Source organism: Lepidochelys kempii, chromosome 9 (assembly GCF_965140265.1).
Source record: "Lepidochelys kempii isolate rLepKem1 chromosome 9, rLepKem1.hap2, whole genome shotgun sequence".
In the NCBI taxonomy this organism is placed as follows: Eukaryota; Metazoa; Chordata; order Testudines; family Cheloniidae; genus Lepidochelys; species Lepidochelys kempii.
In genome coordinates this window covers 52,964,658-52,989,297 of record NC_133264.1, presented here as the reverse complement: position 1 = coordinate 52,989,297, position 24,640 = coordinate 52,964,658, and the positions used below count along the sequence as shown (strand labels likewise).

The following is a 24,640-nucleotide window of genomic DNA, read 5'->3' as shown; positions in this document are numbered from 1 at the left end:
TCTTTCCAGCACGTTTCCTCCTCTCCCAGGATGTGACACTGCCTGGAGTCAAGGCTTTTGCATTCAGTGAAATGTTGACTTGAAAGGGAGCAGGGTGATGGCTGTCTTTCCTACACTGTTCTGGAAGGAGTCGCAAGGTGGTGCATAACTTTGGGAGGTTTTTTTTTTTAAGCAAGTGAGCAACATTCAGTCTTTCAAGAAACACTGAGTTGCAGTTATAGTTTCTTTTGATGGGAAGCTGTTTCAAACAAAAGGGGAGTTGGCTTTCTGCCTTAATCTTTCTAACTAGAGTCAGTTCTTGGGGCAGAGTTGCTTCCTGGGAACTAACTGGACAGTGGTATTTGGGCTGTGAGTTCAGAATAAGGAGCTTGTCTGCAGGCTGGTTGACCATCTCTGTTCAAGGACTAGTTCAGGGATTGTAAATAAAACAAGTCACACTAACAAAATACCTAAATTTCATGTCACTGATTTTTTCCCCTTCCAATGGGAAGCTAACCTGCAAGGCCCCACCATCTGCTTCCACTTTTCAGAGTGACAATGCAATAGATAGCAAGAGAGTAAACTTAGGTTTTCAACGCACACGAAGTGTGCGGACACTCTTAAAATTGTTTAGAAGTGACTTATATTGAGCTAAATCAATATAAACCAGTTTTAGAGTGTTCACACAGGACTTTGCACTGGTTTAACTAAATCAATTTAAAAACACACCTTCAGTTAAATTGGTGCCAATTTGTGTATAGACTGGACCTAGGTTTGAAGGACAGTTGGAGGAATTGCCCTCTAGATTCAGTGGTTATCCAGAGCATTGCTTCAAATGTCAGGGAAAACTTCTACATAGAAAGTGAAGTTTTTTGAACAAAAATAGATTCACATTAGTTTAGACTAAACATAGCAATGTGATTGTCTATTTTTAAGTGTATAAGTCTAATAGTCACCCATTACAACATCCTTACAAGCTGATTTGAAAATCGTAGGGTTGGGAATAGATAGTGCATTAATATTTGAAAAGCACTGTGTGTTGCATAGATGAAAGTTAGTGTAAATACAAAGTATTGCTATTGTTAACCCAACTATCCTACTTTGGGGGAGAGGGTGTAGAAAAACTGCCGCCCTTATTTCCAGCAACTATTTTGATGTTCTTTTAATCTTGGTTCCTAGATGGGTCATTGTTAAAATCATGTGATAATAGAACAAAATTACCAAAAGTCACATGCTTCTAACACTCAACAAAGACAGTTGTAGAATAAGAAAAAACAATATTATCCCTAAAGCTATGCAGTCTACCTGCTTGAGTATGGAGCTGGAGGACATAGATCAACGTTCATGTCGTACTCCCCATCAGTATTTGGCCTGGGCCAGGTAAGCTAGTGATCCAACCAGCGGACCAAATTCAGTGATGAATCCTGGTCACGTGCCACCTGAGGCATGTTGCACATAGGCTAAGGAGAAGTATGGAGCTCTTTCTTTAACCTCTCCCAGCCACTCCTCCCTGACTTCCTGCTATGGATGTAAAGAGACAGTACATGTAGCCTTACAACTAGAGCCTATATTTTTGGATGGGATTGTTTTTTAGAAATTTCAACCAACTCCAATTTGAAAAAAAACCTAAAATTCTACAGAAGTTTTTCCTTAAAAAATTCAGGGTTTTTTGGTCAAAATTTGAATTTTTGTTAGAAAATTTAGCTGAAAAATCAAAATTTGAAAAATATTGTCCACCTGCATTCACAATATGTGTTCCCTTATCTGCACTGGTCACAATATTTGGCCTTCACCCAGTATTCTTTGCAGCTAACAATCCTCACACGGAACTTGTGGCAAGTTCAACACCAAGTACTTTGTTTACAGTGTGAATAGAACAGAACAAATTCCCTACAGTTTGAAGGTCTTACAGTCTTCACAGGGTGAGATGGGGAGGAGATCTCACCTCCCTGAGATCTTGGGCTTCTCTGGCTGGTCCTTTTAGCCTACCCCTCTTCCTCTTCCCGTCTATCTTTTAGCTGTCTTCAGCCAGTGAGCTGAACCACCATGTTTATTGGGTAATCAATCAATCCTTAACCACTTATCACTCTGATCTGCCCTTTGTGGGGCCACTTACCAAAGGACCGGAGTGGTGAGTCAGCTAAGATTGCTCACACTCTGTCACAGCCCTTTAATGGTCCTGTTCCTATTGGACCATGAATATTCTAAATTCAAGCTGTGTTGCTACGTTGTGATTGGTCAGATACATAACATGACATTTTTTTCTGTGGCCTATTGGAGAAGGATGCAACCACTTGTGGAACAAATATTGAAATTCGTGTCATAATTTGCTTTTTGTAAACATCTGAGTGAGTAAACAGGATTGCTGAAATATTCACGGAAAATAAATTTCCATAGAAATTTGACAATGTGCTCTGCAAAGTGTGTTATTTACGTTGCTCTATTGGAGCTGGGTGCATTATGGTATGTTCTGCAAAAAATAGTGTCTCCATTTTTTGTGGAAAAAAATTTGAAAATTTCAAACAAAAACTGATCATTGTCCATTGCTTTGGTTTTGGCTTTTTAGTGTTAGGTATTTTTACTTTTATTATTTGTTTGTATTGCGGTACAACCATTTTTCTCCCCTTTCCTTTCCCCAGCCATACTTTTTCCTTTTTACCCCTTTTTCCTTTCCCCCCCTTATTTTCTATTTTGCCACTGAATGAGGCAGAATGCCCCCAAACTGAAAAATCCACCACTGGAGGTGGGGGAGGGAAGTCATTTTCATTAAAAAAATGTCCAGTGATTTTTTTTTGTTGTTGTTGAAAAAAATCAGAACACTTTGAAAAAGCAAAAATCTTCTGTGATGATGTTCATTTCCTCAAAAGTCTAACTTCTGTCAGGGGAAAAAGGATTTGAAGCATTTTTTTTGACCAGCTCTAATATATATCAATTGAGCCAGCTGTTTCCTTTCCATGAACAGGACAAAGTTTGAAGACTCCACCAATCCCTCAGCAAAGCAGTACACAAAATGCATGAATACATGCATCTTCCGCGCTGGTTGCAGGGTCACCCCCAGTTCCCCCCCCCTCATATGTTGAGGCATAGCTCCAAACAGGGAGTCTTGTTGCCATGACTGTCTGCTCCCTCCTGTACCACATCGCTGGGTCTGGCAGCTGTAGAGGCTTCTGGACCATGTAGTTTTGCCCAGATAGCTGCATAGTCATAACTGGAGCATGCAACCAAGAGCAGCTGCTCCCCACCAGGGCTCAGCCCTGAATTCCTGCAGAATCCTAAATGAGCAGGGCAAGTGAAGGTTGTGCATGTGGCAAAGCAGATAACAAAGCATGCAACAAAGCTATTGCTGTCCCCTCCATGTCAGGATTAGGACATGGGCAGTCTGACCTAGTGGTCAGAGCCAGAGTCAAAGCCAGAATCAGGAACTAGACCTAAGTCATGGCCAGAGGTTGCATTAGAATCAGGCTGCACGCAGCAGCCAGTCACAAAGTTGCTCAGACAATTCCTGTGCCTCTTTCTGGCATAAATAGTATGGTTGGGCCAATTGGTGGGGCTAGTTATCATCCCCAGTCAAGGTCTTCATGGGCAGTACTACCTGGAGGGGCCAGAGTTCTGCTAGCACCTCACTTCCATTTGTTCTGGGTGGGCTGTCCAATGCCTGATAACCCTTGGTTTGAGACCTGTGGGCACCTACAACCATGTTGCACTCACTCCCCCCACCCCCACTAGCTGTGGAGAGTGAGAAGAACTGTATGCCCCATTGTCTGTACCCCTGCAGCCTGGATTTATCTCCCATAATCTCCATCGTGTGGGTGGGACCCTTTGTATTTTCTTCCTCAGCATGTTAGAGGCTGAAGAGGACACAATGGAATCTCATTATGAAGCATTTCTTTCAGTGACTTTAGATGGTAAGTTTCACAGACCCTGATTTGTATGCCACTGCTTATTGAAGGGCTCACACTGATCTTTAAAGGGTTTGATTTTCCTCCTGCTAAATACCATCCATGTATTTCCTCTTGCAAAATACCATCAGCAGCCCCTTTGACCACATTTTAAAATGATCGCATCCAGGAGCTATTTTTCCAGCCACCAGTAAAAAGAAACATTTTAATGAAGTTCTCCTGGATTTAAAAACTGTAAGCCATCATTCTGACAGGCCGCTGCTCATGCTTGGGATAGGAACAGTCATTTTACAAAGGCAGGGAAGCAAGGCCTTTTGTACAGCTGCTGCTGCATGGCTTTGCTGGTCCACTTCTGAATTGTATTACTTGAGCACTGCAGAGTATGGCACTTCAAGAGAGTCACTCCGTGAGACTCCTCACTTCTTACTGTCTGTACTTAGCCAGGCTGGTGGGGCAGAGAGAGAATGAAACCTGAGAATGATCTGAGACCATTAGGATTCCTTGGGCAAGGCTTGTGCAAGTGGAGAGCCAATGGTGAACAGAAGTCCATGTAAAGTCTGTGTGTTTGTTAGGCCAAGTGAGGACAAAACACAGATCTGCATTTCAGGAGTGATGCTGTCTGGGTATTACTAGGACAACTTTGTCGTTCCAGAAGATATGCTTTCGTCAAACACAAGTTGTTTGGCTCAATACAGGGGTAACGGTGAAATTTGATGGCCTGAGAAACACAGGAGGTCAGACTAGATGATCTAATGATCACTTCTAGCCTTAAATTCTATGAATGACTTGTCCTTTAAATGTATAGAGGAGATAATGGCTTTGTGCCTCTTACGGTAAAAAAGTAAGGATTGAATTGTTCAGTACCTCACACTTGCTCTCTCATCACCACTATAGTCATTAACCTGCCTTGAACACCTCTTGCTATTCTGCTTCTGAAGTCCCACTCAATTCCACCAGTGTATCTCCATCCTCACCCATAACTAGGAATGAAAGATCTTTACAAAGGTAGGAAAAAATCTAAAAGGCTGGATTCTTATCCACACTGTCTGCAATGCTCTGTCCACCTCCCCACAGTGCCCACAGCAATCCCTATGCTCCCTTCACTTCCTGCCCTTCCAGAGGCAGAGGAGTGGGGAAAGACAATGTGCTCCTCCCTAATCTAGCCCTAAGAATAATAGAATCATAGAATATCAGGGTTGGAAGGGACTTCAGAAGGTCATCTAGTCCACCCCCCTGCTCAAAGCAGGACCAATCCCCAACTAAATCATCCCAGCCAGGGCTTTGTCAAGCCTGACCTTAAAAACCTCAAAGGAAGGAGATTCCACCACCTCTCTAGGTAACACATTCCAGTGCTTCACCACTCTCCGAGTGAAAAAGTTTTTCCTAATATCCAACCTAAACCTCCCCCACTGCAACTTGAGACCATTACTCCTTGTTCTGTCATCAGCTACCACTGAGAACAGTGTAGATCCATCCTCTTTGGAACCCCCTTTCAGGTAGTTGAAAGCAGCTATCAAATCCCACCTCATTCTTCTCTTCTGCAGACTAAACAATCCCAGTTCCCTCAGCCTCTCCTCATAAGTCATGTGATCCAGTCCCCTAATCATTTTTGTTGCCCTCCGCAGGATGCTTTCCAATTTTTCCACATCCTTCTTGTAGTGTTGGGCCCAAAATTGGACACAGTACTCCAGATGAGGCCTCACCAATGTCGAATAGAAGGGAACGATGACGTCCCTTGATCTGCTAGCAATGCCCCTACTAATACAGCCCCAAATGCCTTCTTGGCAACAAAGGCACACTATTGACTTATATCCAGCTTCTCGTCACTGGGTCCTTTTCTGCAGAACTTCTGCCTAGCTGTTCGGTCCCTAGTCTGTAGCGGTGCATGGGATTCTTCCATCCTAAGTGCAGGACTCTGCACTTGTCCTTGTTGAACCTCATCAGATTTCTTTTGGCCCAATCCTCTAATTTGTCTAAAAAGCTAGCAGTGTTTAAAAACAAAGGGCTAGATTATGGTTTTTATGCCATAGCCCTGCAGGGTGGTGCTATTGATGATAATATGTGAAACCTGCAACAAATAAAAGACACAGAATGCAGAAGAACCACATGCATTTTCTGTTTCCGTTAGTCCTAATTTGGTACAGATCTATGAAACACGAAAGATTGCTTCTTATCAGTAGAGGTTCCTGAGGTGTGTGTGTGTATGTTTTTTTTTAAATGGAGCTGTTGCACAACACATCAAGTAACAATGTAATCACTGTAAATCACCATTTGTTTTCCATGGGCTTCCAGATGAGTTAATAACAGATAATGACTCACAATTCAGGAGTGTCTCATTTCAGCAAATTCTCTTTCATATATCAGTTCAAGCGCAGCATATCAAGTCCTTGTTATGACCAGAGAAATGAGTTACGTGAAGAGTCAGTATGAAGAGCAAAGATGTTGATTAAGAAAAGTCAAGGGAGATTGAAAGGATCCGTAATTAGCACTGTTAGCGTATTCTACAGTGCTTTTCTAATATCACCAAAGTCCAGAAACATAGTTTGAAGGACAAAAACCTTAGTACCTACATCTAACAAGCTTCTTGAGTGAAAAATAATTAATCCTGAAGGAGTTATAAAAGAGCCATATGCTAGGAAACTAGAAAAGAAGGAAATTATGGCAAGGTAACAAGCTTGACCAAGGCCATAAATCAGAATCACCCCTGAGAGTCAGTGCTATAGGAGAAACAGAGGACCTATAAAGAAAAGCAAGGAGGAGACCAGCTCTATGTTGCTTGAGGACACCTTGAAGGCTACTGCCAGTGCTGATGAGCTGCTAAACACAGTGCACATCTGCCCAATGGACAGTGACAATGAAAAACATGAGGAGCAGCAAATATAGGCTCCAGGGCATAGATCCATTTCAGCATATGCAGGCCACGACAGCAGGAGCTGTTGTGGGAGCAAGGCCTGGCCATGCTCTCCGAAAGCCATTGTGGATGTGAGGTAGTCGCTGTCTAGTAAGAGGCTGAATGATGTTCCTGTCTGTTAGGAAGTTCGTGCTGACCTGCAACCTAGATGTGTCTATTCCTGTGTGTCATTAACTGGCTGTCTAAGCTTGCTGTTTTGGGTGAATGTTTTGCTTAAATTGCATCTGGTTAAATGAAAAGGAAGGAGGCAGTGGCTACCAACCAGGGCAAGTGGGGCAATTTGCCCCAGGTCTTGGGCCCCACAGGGGCACCCACGAGAGTTTTCAGGGGCCCCCACGATAGTTTTCTGCGGCACTTCGGCGGCGGGGGGTCCTTCAGTGCCGCTGAACACACCTGGAGTGAAGGACCCGCCGCTGCTTCTTCCACTCCGGGTCTTCGGCGGCAATTCAGTGGCAGGGGTCCTTCCGCTCCATGTCTTTGGTGAAGTGCCCCGAAGACCCGGAGCGGAAGGACCCCCCACCGCCGAAGACCCCAGGCCCCCTGAATCCTCCGGGCAGCTCTGCTACCAACCCCTGCCTTGTGAGACGGGTATAATGTATCCTTGGCCCAGCCATGATCCTGGCTCTGGAATACAAAGATCAGCCTTTCTTACCAGCTCTCCTTCGTCTCACATTTTATAACAGGAGGATCTACTCCGCTGAGCCTCAGGTACTTCAGGATCCAGGCAGATCCACAGGAAGCAATGGGGGGCATCCTTTTCTTCGTATTGCAGAACCCCTAAGAGCCCCAGTCATGGACCAACACCCCCTTGTGCTAGGTGCTGTACAAACACTGAACAGAAAGAGTCCCTGCTCCACAGCACTTGTCTCCTCTGTGTCCCCTGGCCTAGCTGGCTCCTGGTGGCACATGGAAAGCCCCAGCTCTTGCAGGGGCTGTGCTTCCAGCGGTTCCCCTGATGTGACTGACCCCAGGGTCTGCAATGCAGAGAGAGAGGCAGCACATGGTCGCACAGCTTCTGGCTGCTGCTGTGTTCCCTGTGTATCTGAGTGGGGGCAATATGGAGGAGCCTAGCCAGCTCTCTGCCCTGCCCCATGATGCCCCTCCAGCTCCAAAGAGGGGCCTTCCTCAGGTTGTAGGGTGATGTCAGCCTGTCACAGAGCTCAAACTCCTGACGAGAGCTGGTCAGGAATTCTCCAATGAAACATATTTAGTCGAAAAATGCTGATTTTTCAAGAAGGAAACTGTTCACAGGGAAGGGTCAATTTCAGTACATTTTCCAACTAAAAAAAAATTGAAATACATTTAAAATTGTCAAAATGTTCAGTTTTGACGTTTTCGAAATGAAAAGTTTCCTGTTTTGGTTTGAAGCGACTTTTGGTTTCAAAGTCAATTTACAATAAAAAAAAAGGTTGAAATTGAAACAAAACATTTTTTAAATTATCCAAATGAAACGTTTCAACTGAACAGTGCAAAAAAATTGTTCAAAAATGTTGAGATTTCAACCTTTTGTCCTGGTTCAGGAGGGAAATTTTTCTATAGCATGAAAATTCTCACAAGCCAGGAAACCCATTTCCCATCTCCTCTACTCCTGACCTACTGGGGCACAAGTGCCGCTGGAACAAAGATATGTGATGCTGGGGGGCTGAGGGTCTTTAATCTGCAGATATTCAATGGTTCTGTCAGTCCGGCTGACAGGGTTATTGTTTGTTTATTATTTATTAATTTTGCAATGGCTCCTAGAGGCCCAATCAGGGATCGGGGCCCCATTGTGCTAGATGCTGTTCAGACATATAACAGAAAGACTGGGAGAAACTGCCTGAAGGGCAAGTGGGAATGAGCCACCATGTTTACTCAGCGGTGCAGGTCCAGGCTGCCTCAGTGCACTGCCTCTCAGTGCCAGTCAAAGCAGCATCAAGCCAAGGGAAAAGAGAACCCTCGCTCCACGGTCTTCTTGCATTAGAATCATAGAATATCAGGGTTGGAAGGGACGTCTAAGCACAGCATGGAGAGGAGGTGACCAGCCCTCTGTGGAGAAAGAAGTGGTTCAGGGCTATTTAGAAAAGCTGGACGAGCACAAGTCCATGGGGTTGGATGCGCTGCATCCGAGAGTGCTAAAGGAGTTGGCGGATGTGATTGCAGAGCCATTGGCCATTATCTTTGAAAACTCATGGTGATCGGGGGAAGTCCCGGACGACTGGAAAAAGGCTAATGTAGTGCCCATCTTTAAAAAAGGGTAGAAGGAGGATCCTGGGAACTACAGGCCAGTCAGCCTCACCTCAGTCCCTGGAAAAATCATGGAGCAGGTTGTCAAGGAATCAATTCTGAAGCACTTAGAGGAGAGGAAAGTGATCAGGAACAGTCAGCATAGATTCACTGAGGGCAAGTCATGCCTGACTAATCTAATTGCCTTCTATGACGAGATAACTGGCTCTGTGGATGAGGGGAAAGCAGTGCACGTGTTGTTCCTTGACTTTAGCAAAGCTTTTGACACGGTCTCCCACAGTATTCTTGCCAGTAAGTTAAAGAAGTATGGGCTGGAGGAATGGACTATAAGGTGGATAGAAAGCTGGCTAGATTGTCGGGCTCAACGGGTAGTGATCAATGGCTCCATGTCTAGCTGGCAACTGGTATCAAGTGGAGTGCCCCAAGGGTCAGTCCTCAGGCTGGTTTTGTTCAATATCTTCATAAATGATCTGGAGGATGGTGTGGATTGCACCCTCAGCAAGTTTGTAGATGATGCTAAACTGGGAGGAGAGGTAGATACGCTGGAGGATACGGATAGGATACAGAGGGCCCTAGACAAATTAGGGGTTTGGGCCAAAAGAAATCTGATGAGGTTCAACATGGACAAGTGCAGAGTCCTCCACTTAGGACGGAAGAATCCCATGCACCGCTACAGACTAGGGAACGAATGACTAGGCAGCAGTTCTGCAGAAAAGGACCTAGGGGTTACAGTGGACGAGAAGCTGGATATGAGTCAACAGTGTGCCCTTGTTGCCAAGAAGGCCAATGGCATTTTGGGATGTATAAGATGGGGCATTGCCAACAGATCGAGGGACGTGATCATTCCCCTCTATTCGACATTGGTGAGGCCTCATCTGGAGTACTGTGTCCAGTTTTGGGCCCCACACTAGAAGAAGGATGTGGAAAAATTGGAAAGAGTCCAGCGGAGGGCAACAAAAATGATTAGGGGACTGGAACACATGACTTATGAGGAGAGGCTGAGGGAGCTGGGATTGTTTAGTCTGCAGAAGAGAAGAATGAGGTGGGATTTGATAGCTGCTTTCAACTACCTGAAAGGGGGTTCCAAAGAGGATGAATCTAGACTGTTCTCAGTGGTAGCTGATGACAGAACAAGGAGTAATGGTCTCAAGTTGCAGTGGGGCAGGTTTAGGTTGGATATTAGGAAAAACTTTTTCACTAGGAGAGTGGTGAAGCACTGGAATGTGTTACCTAGGGAGGTGGTGGAATCTCCTTCCTTTGAGGTTTTTAAGGTCAGGCTTGACAAAGCCCTGGCTGGGATGATTTAGTTGGGGATTGGTCCTGCTTTGAGCAGGGGGGTGGACTAGATGACCTCCTGAGGTCCCTTCCAACCCTGATATTCTATGATTCTATGCTTCCACTGGAGTAGAGGAGAGGCAGGGTTCTAGGCACTAGGTGGTAGACAGGTATCTATATGTGCACCTGTAGTTATTCCTGTGGTTGGGTGAAATTCAGTCGGGGACAGAGAGATAGCACACAGTCTAGGCATCACCTATTTGGAAGGCTCAAGTGATGTATGGGTATTAGCCCTGACATCAGAAGCATGATTTAGCGACGGAACCCAACCATTCATCTGACATGCTAGGAAAAATGGGCAAGAAGATGCAGCATTATTTAGAGAACAAATGAGGCAAACTGGCGGATAAAGGTAAAGGAAGAGTGGAATCAAAACTGGATATGCCAGGGGCTTATTTTCATTGTCGTTTAGAAATCACAATACATGGCACCGACTGATGCAGCCAAATTACAATTTAAAATGTTAAAAGGGAAAAAAAATCCCACCCCAAAGTTATCACTGGGACTAACACATATCCAGAGCCAGTGAGCTCTTTGTCAGCAGCCTTAGCAGGCACTGGAAAGCTTTGCTCCTGTGCTCAGTGACAGTAGCCAGAATCTTTAGACAGTGTTCTAAAATGGTATCTAGCAGAGTAGTCCTGTTCTCACAACACAGGTGATTTGGGCGGAGGAGGGGACTGAATTCATGTGTCTTGCACTTACAGAGATCTGGGTTTGGAGTCAGGTTTGGTCACGTTCTACATTATTTTGATTTCTTCTTCTTCTTCTGACATGGTCATAGTGCCTCTCTTCTCCTCACATCTACACAATACAGAGCAATTATGGGTGGCCGTTCAGGACCAAGAGAGACCCAGGATATAGAGAAAGGGGGCTGTAGACTAGATGTGTCAGAGCCCTGTAGGGGAAAATCATTCTTTTAACATTCAAAATCATGTTCTTTGGCCCAAACTCCAGAATCCCTTCTTGGAAAGGGCTAGCTGACATCAGCACACCATCAACGTGTTAGAAGATGATGAAAGCTATAGTCAATAAGAAGCCGGTCGCTGCTGAAAATAAAAATAGGTGGATTAGTTACCGACAGGCAGGGCTGGGTTGTGAATAGTGACCTGAATTTAGTGCTGCATCAGTGGAAATGTGTGTGCAATACTGAAAAGGACCATTAGGGGGAGCTCTTTCACTTCCTTATGGCTCGCTCTCCTCATTCTCTCCCCATGCCTCGCTGCAAAAGTTTTTCTTAAACTAACAATACCAATGTAAGGAGGTGCTCTGCGCTGATTGGATGGGGGGTTTTTGTAGGCTTGATTCCTTGATTGGACAGGAGGTGTTGGGGGTGGGAAGAGAGTTGATGGGTGGGGGGGAACCCCTTTCCCTCCCCCTCCCTCCAGCCTCAGTGGCTGATTTTGTTCTCACTGTACACTTTACTATTGCTTGCAATGTGACACTAAAATATATACTCTCTCTCTCACACACACACACCACATACACACACACACCCCCATGCACGCACACAGACACACACACACACACACACACAAACACACACACACAGAGCACTGGGGTATCCAAAGTGGAATACTAAAGGAGATACATATATAAGAAAAAGCAACAAGAAGGGAAACCAGTCTTGCCAAACAAGGAACTATTTTTTTTATAACTCTTATTTCTTCTGAAACATGTTTGGGTCTACCATGGCACTGGATTTTGTAGTGGTTTTCTGCTTGGCATCTGCAATTGCAGCAGTGGAAGGTAAAATACAAACAATAACGGGGGAAAAAAACTTTTGTACCTGGGTTGCTCTGTGAGATGTTTTAAAATGCATGTTTTTTCCCCCTCTCCTTGTGCAAAAGGCAGCTGGTGTGGTGAAGGGCTGGCAGGGCTCAGGGGCTGCCAGATGCGACATGTAAGGAATCTGCGATACTTTCTTCACTCTTGCCCGGAGCAGAGCCAACCAAGTGGATTTCCCATGATCTGGCTCTCGGAATGGGTAGGACTTATTCCGCCCCCTCAATCCCCCAGCCAACAAGGCAGATGGACTAGCGGTTTGCCCTAGGCTAACCCCCATTCCCTCCTTGGCCGGGGAAGATGCTGAGCTGCATTGCAGGGCTTGTTGAACACGCTACAAACTGTCAGCTTGGGGGCTGAAGCAGCGATCAGTGATTCCAAGGAAGATGGGGGGATCTTGGAGCCCAGGGTTGGTCCAGGAGATTGTGTTCCGACAGGATCTTTGATTTGCAGCTGCAATAACTCTGCCCCTCCTTCCTTCCCGTCTCTCACTCTCTTGCCCGGTTTGTCTCTCTCACTTTCCGGGTCTCTCTCTCGCCGTCCTCCTGCGGCTGTATCCCTTGGGCTGAGCGGAGATCCCGGCTTTCACGGCAGGCAATCGCTGCTCTTTGTGCATGGGCATGTGTGTGTTTGTGCTTGTCGCTGGAGGCAGCAGGAGCAGTTTGGGTTTTAGCTGATGCCCACGGCTGTGGGTTTACCGCTGGGGCGCGGGGGGGGGGGGGGAGACCGAGCAGGGGTGCTTTGGGAAAAGGGCATGCATTACATACTGAAGGGCAGATTATACTGGGAGCCAGCGGGAAATGCCATCACAGCCAGGCATTTTGCTGCTTCTTACCCATGGTCTGGAGATGACAGGCTTCTGTATTTTAAACTCTACATTCTCTAGCAAAGGAGGTGTAATTTGTCTGCATATAGATAACCAAGCCTGCAGGGCTCCTTGAAAAATTGTATCCTAGCTAAAGACCTTTTTTGAGCTCTGTCCCTTAGTAACAAAGCTGGTAGCACTAAGGAGAGTAAAAGGACTATGTGGGTGCATTTAGCTTTAGCTATCTATATCCATATTGTCTCTATACTAGTCTAGCTATAATTCCAGTGCCCTCTGTATTGGATATTATTCTATACTATAACTATACTATTCATTATATCAGCTGTATCATTCAGAGCTGGAGTCCCTATATCTTTCTCTTTGCTCCTCCTCCTTCCCATGTCCCTGGGAAAAAATTGTGCCACAGCCTTTTCCAATGAATGAGACATGCCTTACATCAAAACCTGGCTTTCTGTTTCCTGCTGTCTGGCGGGTCTGAGTTTATTTTGCAAAGCAAGGAGGCTCAAGAAAGTTCAGTGAATGAAAAGAAACTTTCCCACTAACACAGAGGAGAATGTTCATTTCACCAAACAAAATGAAGTGGGAGTAGCTTCGTGAACAACTTTTGGGCACAATCCATTTTTGGAATCAACAGTGGGCTCTTGGTCATTTACATTTGGAGTCAGGATTGCAGCTTCAGTATTCTTGTAGCCCATCTATTCTAATTTTAAAATAGTCGTGTTTGTGATCCAGCAGAGAAAGGGAAACAATTGCAATAGTTATGGCTTAGATAGTGAATAACAAATCCGATTTATAATCTGAAATGATCTTTGGTTAATAATACTAAACAGAATCTAAAACCTGCTTAGCTGGATCTTATGTGCAACAGGGTGGAGAAACTTAAAAAAAATTGAAATGTCATCTCCTTTTTTAAACCAGAACAGTACCGTTATTCTTGCTTTTTGTGATATCTTCTTTAGGTGATGTAGTAACAGTCAAAATCCCTCTTCTTTTTGTTGACGACTGCAGGAATCCTCCTTTGAATCTCTGCTTTATCCAGACTGTAGCTCAGGGAAAAGATTAGTGCAGAAAGATTTTTTCCCCCCCAAAAGGTGGGTTTTTTTGCCATTCCACTCTTCTCCCAGCTGGTGGTCTTTGCAGGGGTTCTTTATTAAAATTTGTTAGATGCTAGGGAGGCATATGTTGCGTTCAGAAAGCAGAGGGGGAGCTGGTTGAAAGCTGCTGAATTCTTCCTCCTTGAAATTGGAAGGATGAAGAAATAGGCTGATTAAAAAAGTTAAAACAAAAAAAAGTTAACCTGTAGTTATTCATATCAACAAAGCCGATCCCAAGTAATCACACAAGGAAGTGTTCCCCCCCTCCCAAATTCTGCATTTTGGGGAGAGCAAAACATATTTGTATTTATTTTGCAGCCCAGGAACTGTTTAGAATCATAGAATATCAGGGTTGAAAGGGACCTCAGGAGGTCATCTAGTCTAACCCCCTGCTCAAAGCAGGACCAATCCCCAATTATTATTTTTTTGCCCCAGATCCCAAAGTGGCCCTCTCAAGGATTGAGCTCACAACCCTGGGTTTAGCAGGCCAGTGCTCAAACCACTGAGCTGTCCTTCCCCCCTGGTTTGTTTGTCTCTAGCCTTCCACTCTCTGGATTGCTCTTTTGAATTCTGTGTGTGCCGTGGTGGGGCAAAGTGCATCTGTAATGTGGCACCCCTCAAGATGACATGAATCTTATTTATTTTACTGGAATTCCATTATTTTTGTTTCAGCCTTTTGAGGAAAAATAATTTTCTGGATGAGAACAGGTTTTGATAAAAATCAGTCTTGGATACTTGTTTAGAGAACTAATAGAGAGAAGGAAAATGTTTGGGGAAAAATGTTAGAAATCATTCTGCAATGTACTAAATATTCTGTTATTTCCCTTCCAACCCTGGTGATCCTTTGTTACCTTATTTGTGTGTTCCTTTTCTTTCCCCCTTTGTATAAAACAGCCCCTGACAATGATGGTCTGTATGGTTTGAAGGTACATACCTGTAGATGTATCTGCTCCTAAAATTGCATTTTGAAACATGGCAAAATGAGCTAATGAATGTCACCAGTAAGCCTCAGGAAAGCCCTGGCCAGAGCAGTCTGTGTGCCATAAGCTGACTGCCAAGGGTTAAAAAATACAACTTATTCAGCAGAATATTAGAGCAACCCGCTCTCCAGGCAGTACAATCATTCACTTATTCCCACACCCCTCCAGCCTATCTTTCCCCCCTCATACTCTACATATGGGCATCTAACCATAGGTAAAACTGACCCCAGCCATGTGGCTTGGTTATTTGATTTGTTATGAGTGTGTAATGGTCAGAAAAGTGAATCAATAAGACGTCAAATCTTGCTCTCCTGGGTGAACTGTTTGTGTCTGTGGTCTGTGAGGCTTATTCTCCCATCTGCCTCTTTGACTGCTTCTTGTTTTACTCTGGAAGTTCTCTGGAGTTTAGGAGATAACCCCTGGGCAAACAGCTCTGCTTACCAGCCTAATTCCTCCATAACCACAGAGAAAGCAATCCAAAGCAAAGGCATTGCATTAATGGTAATGTCTGGGACACATATTGTAAGTGGAGGGTGTATTGTAGAATGACTGTACAGTTGATTGGGATGTGGCTGTCAAAGGACGATGATATCAATTTGAATGTTATTGGTAAAAAAACAGAGCTCCAGTGCTTGTACAATATTCCAGTAACAGGACTCTGAGTTGTTGGCAGAGGAGTGTCTGCTATTCCATTCAATGGAGAAAATAGTCAGGAATGATACCTTCTCAAACCAAACTGTGGTGCCTCCCTGCTAATCGACTCTTTTAATGTTTCGCTTGTCTTCTAGATCCCAACTGGTTCCATATCGGGGGGCTTTCTGTCTTGGTGAATGAGATTTCATTTCTGTAGCCTTTCTTAAGGAATTTTTGTGTTTACTGAAGTGTCAGAAAGGAGCTGGCAAACTCACTGCTCCCTTTCTTTTGGGATGTTGTAATTAATATGCAAGATGTTAGAGACAGATCCTACTAATATGGAAATCCGTGACCCAATTTCCACAGGATGGGTCCCTTAGTCTGTAGTGTTATGGTAGATATGCTCTCCCTTAGGGTCAGTTTGGGCAACAGCTATGATTTCTGTTGACAGGTTAGGTTAAGGGATAGCTGCTGCATGTCCTGTTCAGATCACTGTGTGTGTGGCTTTCTTCTATATGGCACAGGATGATTTTTAGTATGCTGTCCTGGGAACTGACGCACATCTTATTGTGCTCTGCTGCTTTGACCGTGGAATCCCACTTTCTATATATACTGTATAGATTCACATTGCGATCCATCGGGAGATCACTCATGCTGAGCTTTATGGGACTAGACTGCCATGTAAAATAACATGCTGCCACCATACTCTACCAAAATCAGGACTGCAGCTACAGAGGCTGAAGGCTCATCTTGTGTCCGTAGCCTCACCTCATGCAATAAGATATCATCCATGTGCTTTAAAGGGCATTTTACTGCCATTTTCACTGGCCTGTGAGATGATTCATCTTCTGAAATCTCAGTCAAGGAAGAACAGAGTCCAAATATTTTAGCGTAAACCCCAAAGAGAAATAGATACGAGCACTATAGACATTGACAAGCAGGCTGACGGGGCACATACCATCCACGGTGCACTGAAAAACAAATATAATAAGGCAGAAATACAAGTCAATGTACCAACAATATATGTGTTTTCTGCTAAAATAGACTATTGAAGCAAGTATCAGTCCTGGGTTCCTAACAACCACAGCCAGCTGGCATCATATAGCAGAGCTCATTGCCTCCTAGTGCAGCATCTAACCATAGGATAGGCAACAAGCATTAGAGGAGAGTGGATGTATTTTTAAAGCTCCAGCTCTACCTCCATCATCGCCCCTGGAAGGCTCCGTGGAACTAGAACCCAGGTCTGCAGAGCATTAGGCAGTTAATGGTCTCCCATCACCATCAGGAACCTGCATAAAGTTACCTCCAAGGAGCATGCTGGAGAATAGGCACCGCAGGATGTACCACCCAACGAGTCCAGACTGACAGCACCCGGTGGCCTTCTGATTGCCCCATGCTCAGTATTTAACCCTAGACGGTGGCCCAGGAAATTGTCTGGGCAGCTATGCAGACTTCTGGTGTGCTGTGATTTCACATATCACTTTGCTGGCTAGTCTTGTGTCTCTGACTCCAGTCTGACTCTGGCTCCTGACTGCAGCCTGGTAACTGCTGTTGGTCTCTAGTCTCTGACTGTGGCCTGAATCTGACCCTGGCTCCTGCCTGTTGATCATGGCTCCAGCAATTGCTGTGATCCCTGTGTACTGACTGCCGCCTCCTGACTATCTGTGGCTTGGTGACCCCATCTCGGCTGTGCTGCTAGGGCAGACTACTTATGCTCCGGTCTCGTACAGCCTCACTGCTCTCATCAATTCAAGCTTAACAAATAGCACAAGATGGGCAAGACTCTGGGTACATGGCATGTGGTAGGGGCTCTCGCAGTATGTAATAGCCAGGTTTGTTGGTGTCCACCCTTCTGATCAGGCAGATTTCTAACCGGGAGTCTGCCTGGAAGTTACTGTTGAGGGAAACAGCAATAACACCTGCCTTTTCCCGATGGTCCCAGGGAGATTTGGGGGCACCCTCAGCAGCTGGCTGCTCTGGGTGATATAAGAAACCGGGGCAGTTGGGAAGCCATGGATCACCATGTTGGATGCTAGGATCTGTATGGCTCTCAGGAGATCTACAGGCTTATGGGGATGAACTTAATTTCTCTTCCATGAGCGTGGGGTGGGGTAAGTATGTCCCATTCAGGGCAACTGCATCTGTATTCCTCCACTGTGGACCAGCAAGGGCACCTGCTCTAGGCTCTCTGCAGAGCCATCACCTCTCTTGGGCGGAGACCCATGTCTCTCTCCCTCCTGAGCAGAGTATTTCCAGGCTGCCCCATTCCCTGCCTATACTGTTATTCTCAGCAAGCCATGCTACTTAAACAGGTCAGCATCTGCACTTGGCTTACCTTTCATTGGCTATGAACAGTGCAATTGCCAGCAGTTATAAGTCAGTGCACAGCTCCTTCTAAGCAAATACATAGATTCTTACGGTAAAAGCATTACAGCTAAAACCTATTAAAACAACAAAAGAAGCTACATGCCTGTTTAAAGCTTACCAGAGGTCACCCATTAGTCTTATGGGGCCTCAATATGCCAAAGTCCTTCCAGCCTTTCCTAGGAAGGAAGGGCCTGCCCATTTGCTGGATCAGAAAGAAGACCCTGAGTCAGTTTAAACTCAGGCCACTTATCTAAAAGTCCTGTCTTTGCCTGTTGGTCTCTGGAGAGTCCAGAGTGTGAACCAGCATAGGCGAGGCTCTCCAAAGGCAGTGCTTCTCTGGAGGTGTTACAACTTGAGTGAATTTGTCTAATCACCCTGCAATGTTCTTAGTTCCTGGAGGGCTGTGGTCACAATTGCATACAAACCCTGGCCCAAAGTGTTGCTTGATCTAGTGGTTGCATATTAATTATATTGATCACTTAAACTTTCCAATTAACACTGACCTCTGATAGGTTCTCATCCTGAGATCAGGCCCAGTATTATCAGCTGGGAGCCCCGACATGCCTGGTTGTAACACTCACACTTAGGACGAACCTTCTGGACTTGTACTGGTTTTATTAACACAGTTAGCAAAGCTACAAGCACTTCAGCCCAGCACGGTAGAGAGAGATAATACAGGCTGTGCTCTGAGCAGCCCAATACTCGCACCATCCCTTCCCAAAGGACCTGAAGTGTTAGTCATCATCTGCCTCACCAGACTCAGCATCACCAGTGGCCATCATCCTGGCATCTCCCAAGGCAGCCAGATCCGTATACAATTTCTATAATGTGTGACATTGATGCCACTTTGCCTAATGCATATTCAATAGGGGTTGTAGCTGCTTGACCGCTTTTCCTTATTTGTATTGCTTCACCCTACGACTTTGGGGTGCCCTGTTTTTCATAGGCCAACTCGATAGTTCCCCTTACACTCATTAACATTTACATCACTCAGTCACCATGACAACTTGTGGTTAGCACATTGCTGACACCCTATGTCTGCAAAATCCCCAAAATATTCTAACTGGCTTTAACTGGTATATTGCAGCATACATTTGCTAAATATCAGCAGTTTTAATGTCCTTCCCTCGAGATATCTTCTAATGTCTTGTGATACAGCATCACTTACTGGTTAGTTGCTTATGTCAAATCTTTCTTTGAGCCTGAGGACTTGTTTGGCTAAGCTAAGTATCTTACAAGCCTGAGGACTGTAAGCTTTTGCATTACAGCCTTAATCCATACCTATATCTTACCTAGCAAATACCTATAGGCTACAACAGTGATACATAAACAATACACTGGGATCTCTCAAAGATATGGCACAGAATTGCCATATCATAGAATCAGAGAACTGGAAGGGATCTCAAGAGGTCATCTAGTCCTGTCCCCTGTACTCAACGCAGGACTAAGTATTAGACCATCCCCGACAGGTGCGGTCTAATGTGCGGATTATTGCAGTGGTGCTAAGGCTCAGCTGCAGAACCTGTGAGCTGACGTGTGGGTGTCTCTCTAACATGCTTACTGCACATGTTCACACTGAACTGATACTGTAACACACTTAAGGCAATAGGGTAGTTCTTAGGGAAAAACGATTGCCCGTTGAGTTGTAAAAGTGACCTTGACAGGGCAAAGATGATGATCTCAGCCTGGATTTTTGGACACACTTTGCTTTTAACTCCGAGACCATAAAATTCAGTGCTGACCTATGTGAGTAGAGAACACCAATATGTGATGGTGTCAGGACAGAGTGTATAGCTTATAGACGTGCGCTGTGCGTATTTTATGAGCATTCCTTTGGGTTGCCATGTGTGGCAGGTCCACAAACGTGTAGATCGTGTCAACAACAGTTTTGTAGCACCCCTGGCCATCATGTATGTTGTTGATGCCATTTATCGTATTTTTAAAATTTAGTCTCTCTCCATTTCCTCCCTTATAATATATGAATTACCCCAGGGTAGACTGAACTGCTGTTATGGCTGTTGGTATGCCCCCACTTGACATGAGGAGTCCCACTGAAGTCAACCGCACTACTCAGGTTAATTGTGCCAATGAGTGCCAACCTTCTAAGGGTTGCCCGAAGAAAAAATGACGTTATTTGTATGTGTTTAGATTGGTGACAACCTCCAAATATGAAGTCAACTTGTAAAATAGTTTATGTGTGTGATGACAATCATGACCACATGAGTGGTACTGTCTGTGATATATACTGGTTACTGGTTGAATTTTTCACCTACAGCAGAGATTCAGACTCTGCTGTGTATGAAAAATACATCATGTAATTTTGGGGAGGACAGCACTTAGTCTCTGTGTACAGAATGTACCTCTCTCTCTCTTTGTGTAGATATATGGCTAGGTAAACACACAAAGCACTCAACAAATCAGCCTCCTCATTGCAGAACCATATAAGAAATCACACAGTAAGCCAATGCCTCATTTATCCTTCATATAAACCCAGCCTGTATATATACATTATGAGTCGGTATTATGATATAGCCTTAAATTCCATGATCCTGTGCAATTTTTTCCTCTGGACCCCTGCTTCATTTAGTGCATGGGATGGAGCTGCTTTGGGGATGGATCAGGAATGTGCAGAGAATGAGGCTGCTGTCTGTGGTACCCTGCCTCCTTTGCTGCATTCAGCCCCTTCCCAGCCATCTCTGGAGGTGGCAGTGGGGCTGATGGGGAGTCCTTTAAGGCCTCTGGGAAATGTATTTATAGCCAGAAGAGACAATTCTGTGGCTTAATGAGGGAAGTTGTCAGAGTCATCATCTGCTATTGATTTTTAACAGAATTAAGCTCCCAAATGGTTCTTTTTGGAAGTCCGTTGTATTAGGGCAAGAATGTCTGTGTGTTTATAGACATGGATTCATTGGCTGGGGTGTTTTCTTTCAGAGAAAGGTTGATTGTGATCAGCAGCACGAGTTTACCTCTGTCCCTGTGTTGCAATATAGTGATTCCTTTTGTCATCCTGGGGCTTCATTATCTTGCCCTCAATCAATGTTGGGAGCACATGTTCTGTTGGCAAAGTCATGCACAAGGGGCTGGCTTGTGAGCCCTGCTGCATACACGTGCAGGGGAGTAAGGGGGTGGAAGGAGTTCCCTGATCCCCTGGGTTGAGCTACCTGCATCACCAGAGACTGCGCAGGAAGGGAAAGCAACAGCTGTCAGGCTGCTGCCTCCTACCCGGAGAAGGTGGGCAAAGAGTGGGTGAGCAGAGGCAGGGCATGTGCCAATCTGTGCACTATAGAAGGGGAAGTAAGCTGTAAAAGCCAAAGGGCTAGCACAGATTCCCTCCCTCTGCAGAGCCCCTTACTCTGGCTGGGTTTCATGGTTACAGCCCAGCCCAAGTCGGGGACAAAACCAGAATGTTAAATCCTGGACTCCATGGGGGACTGTTTTTTACAAGGAAACTCTTAGAGGGAGAGATGAGAATTGAAACAGAAGGGGAAATAGATTGATCCAGGGAAGGTGAGAAAAACAGCCAGTCCGAGCATGCACCCTCCCTGGGATCACTCATTTCTTCATCCAGACCAAGGCATTCTTCCCCTTTGGGTTATAGTATGCAGCAAGCTCCATCAGTCACGCAAAATTGTCCTTATGGGGGCCAGCACAAGGCCTAGCTACCACTTAATCCCTCAACGATAGGGTTGGCGGGGTGCTTCAATGATGTCTCACCCTGTGCTAATGTGACATGGCTAAGTGCCGTTCAGATAATCATCCAGTGACTGCAGCAGGCTGCGTTTCTTAGTTGTGTTCTGTTAAGGTGGTGCATCCGGAGTGTTGTCTAGTGCAGTGGTTTTTAACCTTTTTTCATTTATGTACCCCTAAAATATTTCAAATGGGGGGCAGATCCCTTTGGACATCTTAGACATAATTTTCCACCCCCCGGAGGTCCACGCACCACAGGTTGAAAACCACTGCTATAGTGGATCGGGCACAGGCTGGGAGTGAGGAGACCTTTGTTCTACTCCCAGCTCTGCTGTGTTGCCAGTCTCTGATCCCCACCCCCACACCTTTGTATGTCTAGTCTACTTATCCTGTAAGCCGCTCAGGGCAGAGACTGCCTATTAGTGTGAGGACACAGCCCAATGGCTGTCCATTCTCTAGTGGTGCCCCTGGGCACTGCAGTGCTGCTCCTAATGAATAATGTTTAGCAGTGCTGCAGCAGTTCTGTGATACAAGCAAAGGGGGCTCCAGGACTAGAAAAGGCTGCTTCATTCATCATATGGTACCTGACTAGTCCTTTTTGGAATATGGTATCAAAATGGCTCCTGTTCTGAGCATGAGGCAAGTCACAATTCACTGAGCTCTGTGTGAAGAAGTGTTACCTTCCTATCAGCACTTTTCACCTGCTGCTGCTTCTGTCTGGGTTCCAGAGTAATGGGGCTTTAAAATTAGTTCAAAGTGCTTCTTTATGACTCCCTGCACCGTGTGGTCCCTGTTAGACTCTTGACAACTTTAATCATAATCCCCTCTTAACCAAACCTGTCGAAGAAGAACATTATTATTTCTACTCTACTGAGGAAATTACTTTGATAGTAAAGTAATACCCTGGGACAGATTTCAGGTTTAAAAGAAAATTTGGGATGGAGAATTTCTGAAGTATAGCATAGCAATTGATTGAACCGGATTTGAAGTTAAAAAGAGAGTCCCCTGGTATGGTCATATAAAGAAAACACCATTTTATGGAGCTTATATGTCTTATAAATTTGCTTAGTGTAAGAGTTTTACTTACTAGATTAAAGATGCAGAACACTGGTTCCGTTAGCTGTCTAGGAGGTTGTTCTCCCATAGACTCTGCTAGCTCAGGGTAGAAACATCTGTTCCTGCGATGCTAGGATAGACCCATGTAGGCTCCAGCCAGCCAGTTCTTGCCCCAGAGAACTTACCATCTAAATAGACAAGACAGACAAAGGGAGGATTTTTATCCCCGAGTTACAGGTGGGGAACTGAGACACAGAGAAATGAAGCGACTTATCCAAGGTTATGCAGGAAGTTTGTGTCAGAAATAGAACCCAGCTGTCCCTGAATCACAAACAGTGAGCTATCCACTAGATCATGCTGCCTCTCAAAATATAGTTTGCCACAGTAGGGCTGGCCCAGCGGTTTCCAATTGATTCTAAGGGAGGGAGCGTTGCCCAGATCCCACTGAACTGAGAGTTGAACGCTGAACTCTCTTAGGTTCCTTTGAGAATGCCAGCTTCGAGTCCACCACCCAAAATTCCATTGGGCAACATTTACAGCATCTACAGAGCAGGAAGATAATGTGTTCTGCCCTTTACTGGGGTATGTCTGTGAGTGTACTTATATCTGAACATGGAAGGTCATGTAAATATCACATTGATTTCTCAGTCACATGCAGAATGAATATTGCTTTCCTCATTTTCTTATCAAACAGTAGGGCTTAGGTCTCTACCTTTTATAATAGCAGTATGTACACAGGACTTACCGTAACTCACAGTCTATACTGCCTCCCCTGCTATATTCCCTGGTGTATCTCAAGCCCTTTCAATTACCTGATAGTGTAAAACAATAACTTGCACTGCAAGCAATACTGTTTATCTTCAATAAAATATTGGTAACTACTCTTACAGCACATAGAAGGCTAGCCTTACTACAGGTGGCTGAATGTCTCTTTGGCACTTTTCATAAAGCCACTTGATCTTTATTTTATGGTTTTGTTGAACCAATTATTTTTATTTTTGGATGACTGGCTGTACTAATATTTTTGCAGTTTGTGATGGGGAAAGACAGACATAAAAAGATGATAATGAGCATGAATACTCAACTTTTCCCACACTCTGCAGTCACTCAGAAAATGCTGTTTCTCTTGGTCTCTGATGTTAGTTGAACTAAATTTAATCACATTTGGTATCTAGATAAAGGATTGTAATGGGCTGGTGTTACACACTGTAACCCAGTATTTTGTAGGAGTTCCCAAGAGGTCAGCAAGTGAGATGAGATTTGTCTTATTACTGTCTTCCCATAGGACACAATGTCTGCCAATGCAGTTTCTATCTATCCCATCCCACAACATCATCAGCATCATCTTCATTGTCATTATCATCATCTCCTTTGTTCAACACCAAGGGCCGAGGTTATGAGCAGATTCCATTCCACATCTCCCCTTTTAAAAATCAGGTTTTCTTTTTACCTTTTACAGCTGTGTGTGTGCAGCATCACTACCTGGTCTGCCTTGTTGTACAAGCAAACATCGGCTATCTTAGTGGACAGCAGCAGTATAACATTGTTCATAGGAAAAAAGTAGCTCTTGCAATTCCAGCTGTCTACCTCTGTGGCCCTTGTCACCATAGCGTCTGAGCACCTCACGTTCATTAATGGATTTTATTCCCTCACACCCTGTGAGTTAGAGAAACCTTATCCCCATTTGACAAATGGAGGCCCAGCAATTCAGTGACTGGCCTAAGGCCACACAGGAAGGCTATGGCTCAGCCAGGAATTGAACCCTGAGAGAACTCAGGTCCAAGGCCAGGTGTGTTCTACTGCTCAGCCTTTCATAGCGGTGCTCCTTCACCCAGCATTCACCTGTTGGGGGGAAGGCTCTCTCCTTC

The 24,640-nt window shown here is 44.9% G+C and overlaps 1 protein-coding gene across 11 annotated transcripts in view; it reads left to right on the top strand.

Moving 5' to 3' along the window:
* Positions 1–11,750: 11,750 nt before the first annotated feature.
* Positions 11,751–24,640, top strand: part of EPHB1 (EPH receptor B1) — a 342,358-nt gene continuing 329,468 nt past the window's right edge. For 10 of the 11 annotated variants that reach the window (XR_012160842.1, XR_012160837.1, XR_012160839.1 and 7 more), the window contains exon 1: positions 11,751–12,093. Coding sequence is in view for 5 of the 11 variants with exons in the window: in XM_073360347.1 (XP_073216448.1) it covers positions 12,021–12,093 (73 nt within the window). In the remaining 6 variants the exon portion in view is untranslated. Of the gene's footprint in view, positions 12,094–12,552; positions 12,633–24,640 lie in introns of those variants that run through there. The other variant, XR_012160843.1, reaches the window with a different exon arrangement.